This window comes from Chiloscyllium punctatum, chromosome 6 (assembly GCF_047496795.1).
Source record: "Chiloscyllium punctatum isolate Juve2018m chromosome 6, sChiPun1.3, whole genome shotgun sequence".
Taxonomy (NCBI): Eukaryota; Metazoa; Chordata; class Chondrichthyes; order Orectolobiformes; family Hemiscylliidae; genus Chiloscyllium; species Chiloscyllium punctatum.
The window spans coordinates 75,608,736-75,616,406 of record NC_092744.1 but is presented as its reverse complement, the minus strand read 5'-3'; the positions used below and the strand labels follow the sequence as shown (position 1 = coordinate 75,616,406).

Genomic DNA, 7,671 nt, shown 5'->3' with positions numbered 1-7,671 from the left:
CTTGTAGTGTTAGCCCGTAACTGTTACACATATCAGCTGAGAATAAATGCTCCACTAATGGGTTTGCACCAGCTCAGGAACGTGGCCTTAGGATGCTCTGATCATTGGAAAAACATCTACTGTTCTATTTTCGCAAGGTGATAATTAAAACAAATCATTCCAAATCAAGACAGGGAATTTTCTGGGCCAGTCAGGATATGAAATATTTAGGAAAATTGCATTCATTTCCTTGTCACAGTGAAGTTTTTCTATTTAGTAATGGTTTTAATTAACCGGAGAATGACAATTGACAATACTTCACCTGGCCGTTAGATCACCCAACACGCTGCAAGGAAGGAAAAACAGCAAAGTTAATATTTTGCATAAGTGTTTAATACAGTTGAATTAATTTCATTCAGAGTGTAAAGAATGTAAGGAAGAGATAGCCCAGGGATATGGTGGAGGGTGAATAGTGCCAAGAGTATCCATGGAATGTTTTGACAGAAGGAGTAATTGAGAAACAGATGAGGCAGGAAATTGTATCATTTAATGAAACGCAAAGAGCCTGATGCAATATAAAAGTCAGATGGGTCCTGGGCAGTCCTCTATATCTAATTAACGATCAATGAAATGGGGCAATTACAACAATGTATTTGAAGGCAGAATGCTAATGTAGCGAAACAAAGTTTTGCTTCATTATTGCACTATAATAGTTTTGGTAGTGTGGTCACTATTACAATGATGTGTGGGAAATATTGAAAACCAATATACATACAGCAACATCTTACAAACAGGAACAAAATAATGACCACATAACCAACGTTTTATTATGTTGGTTGTACCTTAGATATTGGCCAAGACATTGTGAAATCTCTTTTGCTTTTCTTTGAATAGATCATTTACATCCATCTGAGAGAAAGGTACAGCCTGATGTTGAAGACTCATCCTACATTGAGGTGTTTATCTAGAATTGTTGTTTCTGAAGTTGGTCTTGAATGTAGAATCAACTTAGTCAAAGACAAGAGTGTTACTAAGTCTGATACTTCAGGAAGTGGTGACTCTAGACTAATTGGATTCACACTGAGATGCAAATGTCTATCCAGAAAGAATATCAGTCTTTTTCTGTGCGGGGAGTTGTAAAATCCCTTAGCAGCTGTAAACATAACAAACACAACTACTTGTCAATCAAAATAAAAGCCTAAACTTGGACACAGCTAGGGTTCTAAATGGAATGACTCCATCTAGATTTTTCAGTACAAAATGTCCTGGAAATTTAGTTTGAATTGCATTAAGCAATTGTGCACATCACTCACCCAGGAATCAACAAACTGACTTTCACTTTATAGGACACCAACATCCCCTGAACTTCCCGGTCAGCCCCTTCCTTCAAACTGAAACAGAGAAAAGACAGATTAATCTGCTGTTACTCTAGGGTTACTCTGGTATTACACTCTATATCGCCAAGGCACTCCATCAATCCCTGTATCCCCATATCTCCTTCAATCATTTCATCCTGCTTCAATTTTCTCAAACCCATGTTCCAGAGCAACCAACACAACTCCTTACTTTGTGTGAGCATCTCTTCTCATCTTCATGTTGTACCGCATATTATGGATATTTCATGTCCTGCATTATGGACCTTGGTTCGCTGCCCGGAGTATGAACCTGGACCCTTCACCTGAAACCCTGCTCTGTGGACCTTGGTGCTTGGGTCTGTACATGTAGCATCTATCATCACATCAGATGTTCAATGCTGAGAACTTTGAGGGACTTTTTTGATGAGGTAACTGAGATTGTTGAGCAGAGTCATGTGTAGATGTAGTGCACATGAACTTCCAAAAGGCATTTGAGAAGGTGTTACCTGAAAAAAAATTGTCAGCAAATTTGAAGTTCTTGCAGTGTCAGGGACAGTGGTGGATATAAAGTTGACTGGATGACAGGAAATAGTTCTCTTGGGATTGACTTTATGACCACTAATTTATGTCAATGAAATTCCTTGTCACATACAGAATTCAGTTTCAGATTTTTGTAGATGACTCAAAACTGTGCTGCAAACTGAGTAGCACAGGAAATAAACTTCAAGAGGACTTTGACAGAATAAGGGGAGAAGTGGCAGGTACAGTTTAATCCAGAGAACTATTGAGTGATTCCTTTTGGTAGGAAGGATGAGGAGACAGCAGATAAAATCCAGAATTCTGAAAGATAGAGGGACCATATCTTATCGAATGACACAGCAAACTCAACGGGCTTTGAGCAGAATGGCCTAATGCCCTACTCCTGTGCCTAATTCCCATGTTCCTATGACCTGCGGAAAAATGTGCACAAATTATTGGAGGAGGTAGAGCAAGTTGAGAAAGCAGTTGATAAAGTTTCACCCATATTGGGACTTACGAGTAAAGGCAAGGTGTGTAAAAACAGTGAAATTATGGCAAATCTGTATAAAACACTGGTTCAGTTCATCCAAAGATGTACAGGTTAGGTGAATTGGCCATGCTAAATTGCCCACAGTGTTCAGGGATATGTAGGCTAGGTGCATTAGTCAAGGGTAAATGTAGAGTCATAGGGCAGGGGAATGGGTCTGAGTGGGTTACACTTCAGAGGGTCAGAGTGGGCTTGTTGGGCCAAATGGCCTGTTTCCACTGTGTGGGGATTCTAATTCTAAAATCTGGAGCACCATGGGCAGTGGATTTTAGGAAGCATGCCAGAGAATGAGAAGAAGTGCAGTAAAGATTAATGAGAACACTTCCAGGTTTGGGGAACTCTAGCTACATGGGCAGATTGAAAAAAACTGAGGGCAACTAGGGCTAGCCAGCGAAGCCCATATCCCATAAATGAGTTTGTATGATTCTATGAAAGCCTTCTCACTTCTGTTGCTCTGCCAGTGTCCTCGCCATTGTTTGTCAAACAGTCAACACAATGGTTACTACCCAGACCAAGATGGTGCAGTATGAGGCTAATACACCGAACGTCCTTCCTCTGCTAGCCCACCCTCCCTCCATTCAGTCTTCTCTCCTGCCCAACTCCCTTTCTCCCATAGCACTATCCATTCCTTCCTTCCTCTCAAACTCCATCACCTTCCCTTCCCCCAAATCAAACCTTATTGCCTTACATTGTGGAAGAAGCCAGGTTCGTATCCTCCTGCTTGATCCTACCATCGAGGGCAATGCCATGCTTATCGCGGTTGTTGGCCATTAATGGCAAGAGCACGTAGGTCTGAGCAAACTTGGAGCCTGAAGCAATCTGGTCACTAGTTAAAAGAGAACATTGACATTTAACAAAAGAATCCAATCAAAAGTAGCCAATTACCTACCACCCTACAACATATCCAGCCAGTAAGTTCCTGCTTACTACTTGGGGGACCCTGACCACTCTGAGCTATATTGAAAAGGGTCTCCTGCACGGCCTATGGACACTAGTGTTATTTCACCAGAGGTTATAACAGTTCTTTACTTAACCACTTTCTGTTGTCTCTATCTTAAAATACAGATAGAAAAGAAAAACTCCCACTCTCCATGACTTCCTCAATCTGCTCAGAATTCAAAGACCTTAAACTACTGAAGTTCAGAAGTTTAGAGTTAAACACCATAAAAACAAGCCCTTCAGACCATCATGTGTGTGTTGACCAACCACACCAAACCAAACCAAACCAAACCAGATGTAGCATGGGTTCATGAAAGGCAGAGCATATTTAATTAATTGACTGGAGGACATCATGGTGGACAACCAGAAACCGGTGCATATGGTATATTTGGATTTCGAGAAGGCATTGGACAAGGTGCCTCACAATAAGATAAAGGTGCACGGTGTTATGGGTAATGTATTAGCATGGCTAGAGGATTGATTAACGAATAGAAAGCGAAGAGTAGGGATAACTCTTTGGAGTATTGTGTGCAGTTTTGGGTTCCATACCTCAGGAAGGATGTACTGACCTTGGAGTGTGTTCACAGGAGGTACATGGCAATGGCCCCAGGAATTAAAAGCTTAACATTTGAGGAATGTTTGAGGACTCTGGGTCTATACTCAATGGAATTTAGAAAGATGGGGTGGGAATCTAATGGAAACTTACAGAATACTGAATGGCCTGCACAGAGTGGATGATGGGAAGATGTTTCCATTGGTAGGAGAGATTAAACCAGAGGTCACAGCTTTAGAGTAAAGGGAAGACCTTTTAGAACAGAAATAAGGAGAAACTTCTTCAGCCAGAGAATGGGGAATCCATAGAATTCACTGCCACAGAATGCTGTGGAGGCCAGATTAACAAGTATATTTAAGATGGAGATAGACAGGTTCTTGATTGTCAAGTGGATCAAGGGTTATGTGGAAAAAGTGGGAGAATGGGTTTGAGAAAATTATTAGCCATGACTGAATGGTGGAGCAGTCAATGGGCTATGTGGACCAATTTCTGCTCCTATGTGCTTTGGTCTTATGGTCTAAAAGGGTGTTTTTCTGCTTGAAGATCAGTGGCTAGTAGTGTGCCTCAGGGATAAGTGTTGGGACAACATTTTTTACAATATACATAGATGATTTGGACCAAGTTTAGTGTGTTGAAGTTTGCAGATGACACTAAATGATTGGTAGAGCAAAGTGTATGGAGATCACTGAAAGTCTGTCGAGGGATATAGATAGGTTAAGTGAGTAGACAAGGGTCTAGCAGATAGAATACAATTTTGCTAAATATGAGGTCATCCATTTTTGTTGGAAAATGGGCTATTATTTAAATCTTGAAATATTGCAGCATGCTAGTTTGCAGAGGCACCTGGGTTTCCTTGTGCATGAATCACAAAAAGTTGGTTTGTAGGTGCAGCAGGTAATTAGGAGGCAAATGGAATATTGTCCTTCCTTGCTTGATGAGTTTAAAAGCAGGGAGGTTAGGTTGCAACTGTTCAGAGGCCACACCTGGAGTGCTGTGTACAGTTTTGGTCTCCTTCCTTGAGAAAGGATATACTGGCACAAGAGGGAGTACAGAGGAAGTTCATTCCAGAATTGATAGGGTTGTTTTGTGAGGAGAGATTGAGTACACCGGGACTATACTCATTGGAATTTAGACGAATGAGGGCGGATGTTACAGAAGTATACAAAATAATGAAGGAAATAGATAAGCTAGAAGCAGGAAGGTTGTTTCCATTCGGGGGTGAAACTAGAATGAGGGAGCATAGCTTCATAATAAGTAGGAGCAGATTTCGAACTGGGTTGAGGAGGAACTTCTTCACCCAAAGCGTTGTGAATCTGTGGAACTCCCTGCCCAGTGAAGCAGTTGAGGATACCTCGTTGAATGTTTTTAAGGCAAAGATAATTTTTTGAATAGTAAAAGAATTAAGGGTTATGGTGAGCGGGCGGCTAAGTGGAGCTGAGTCCATGAAAAGGTCAGCCATGATCTTATTGAATGGTGGAGCAGGTTCAAAGGGCCAGATGCCGACTCCTGCTCCTAGTTCTTATGTTCTTCGGTTAATCCCATTTACTTGCACCTGCATGGCCTAATATGCCCTGGCACTTTAAGTGCTCATCCAGTTGCTTCATAAATGCTGCCTCTACCAATCTCTCAGGCAGCACATTCCATATTTCTACCACTTTCTGAGTGAGATTTTTCTCTTCAGATCTCCTGTAAACCCCTTGCTCCTCACCTTAAGTGTATGCCCTCTAGTCGTAGACACATCTTGCCATGTGGAAGAGATTCTCATAATCTAACTTAAGCATCAAAATCTTAAAATAGCAGCAAGTGTTTCAAACCATCAACCTGGTAATAAAACTAAATTACCAATTCAATTCCTGACGATCACTGAGGAAAGAAAGAGGTGTGTCCAGTGGAAAACCATTGTGGTTACCCTAATATGGCCAGGCCTGGTCACTGTGGGCAAATGGTGACAATCTGTGTTCACCTGTGATGGGGAATGTTGATCTTGGAATTGGACTGTATAAGTAGGATGCACTGTATCTTCTCAAAAGGAACAGAGTGTGCACACCAGGGACAGGAGTTCAATTCCAGCCTCAGGCGACTGTATTTGTGGAGTTTGCACATTCTCCCCATGTCTGCATGGGTATTTGCCGGGTGCTCTGGTTTCCACTCACAATCCAAAGATGTGCAGGTTAGGTGCATTGGCCATTCCTGAAGAAAGGCTTATGCCCGAAATGTCGATTCTCCTGTTCCTTGGATGCTGCCTGACCTGCTGCGCTTTTCCAGCAACACATTTTCAGCATTGGTTATACTAAATTGTCCATAGCGCTAAGGGATGTGTAGGTTATCTGCATTAGCCATGGGAAATGCAGGGTTGCAGGGATAGTATATGGGGGAATCAATCTGGATGGGGTGCTGTTTGGAAGGTCAGTGTGGACCTGTTGGGCCAAACGGCCTGTTTCCACACTGTGAGGATTCTATGATCCTATAGAGGACTGATGGAGTTAAAAGATGGATTTTGTTTAATTTGTGCTTTGCGGCAATGCTGTCGATGGGCTGTTTAACTGTGCAGGGCATCTCAGCCTTACCTGAGTGGGATGTACACATGCAATTCCCTTCAAGCAAAGATCAAGTGATGAGAGTAGCTACCTGATGAAGGAGCAGCGCTCCTAAAGCTAGCACTTGCAAATGAACCTGTTGGACTATAACCTGGTGTTGTGTGATTTTTTAATTGTATCCACCCCAGTCCAACACCGGCACATCCACATCCTGGCTATACAGACTAGACTGCCCCACAGAGTTCAGGTCCTCATGCAGGGTTCTTATCATCCTTGGTCCTCCAGTGAGCCTTGTCTAATGTGAACAAAGTGCTGTACTTACTTGGTTTCCTCCAAAGCAACTTCCTCGGTGTAAGTATCATTCGAGTACAGCACCACGTTAGTCACTTGTTCAACTGAGAACAGAGGAAAGAATTTCAGTCCCACTAAATGCACAGAGTTTGCTGTTGCAAAAATGGTTCATAATCCAAGTCAAAGGCCTAATTTTAACCCCAAGTAGGTGATGGGTTTCACGTGAGTTAAAATTGGGCCCTTTGGGAAACAAAATTAGAAGTACAGTGTAAACAGTGGCGACACAAAAAGAGATATAAATTAATCTGCAGAATGGACACACAATTGGAAATGGAACTCTCGGTAAATATAGGATGGTATGCATTATTAAGAAGAATAAGGAGCTCACAGACTCCTTAGATAATAAAAATCTAAATGAACGTGTGGAGCAGAGGGAACACAAATCAGAAAAGGAAGTGATGCAGATTAGTAAAGCCATTAAAAAATATAAGCAGATTGCTGAGGCTCGTTTCTTGACAAATTATTTAGAAAAACTGGGAAGTTTTTAATCTTGTAAAAAAAGATTTTTCGAGCTCACTTTGCATACTGTGAGCAGCTTTCTACAAAAATTACCTATTGGTACGGGAAAAGGTACAAAAGAAATTGAGACAAAGGAAGAAAAATTAACATTTAAACAGCACCTTTTCCAACTTTCAGTCAATTAAGTATTTTTGGAAGTGGAGTCACTGTTATAAAATAGGAAAAGTGACAGCAGTTTGCACCCACGAAAAGCAAGTGTAACAATGACCAGAAAACCATTATAAGTGACGTTGATTGACATTGTCAATGGAACAGGGATAACCCCTCTAATCTTCTTTGAATTAATCCACTTGAGAAGGTAGAGTTTTAACACACAGTGACCAACTGTCCCATATTTTAAGGGAAAAGAGTCACATGGAGTGTGAAACATTA

General features: G+C 41.4%; 1 protein-coding gene across 1 annotated transcript in view; it reads right to left on the bottom strand.

Annotated features, from left to right (window-relative positions):
* LOC140479094 (S-arrestin-like) overlaps positions 1-7,671 on the bottom strand; it is a 55,816-nt gene that overhangs the window by 7,786 nt on the left and 40,359 nt on the right. Inside the window, exons 10-13 of the mRNA XM_072572959.1 lie at positions 6,752-6,824; positions 3,089-3,226; positions 1,293-1,370; positions 302-325 (exon numbers count right to left, since the gene is read on the bottom strand). Of these exons, the coding sequence (XP_072429060.1) occupies positions 302-325; positions 1,293-1,370; positions 3,089-3,226; positions 6,752-6,824 (313 nt within the window). The remainder of the gene's footprint in view (positions 1-301; positions 326-1,292; positions 1,371-3,088; positions 3,227-6,751; positions 6,825-7,671) is intronic.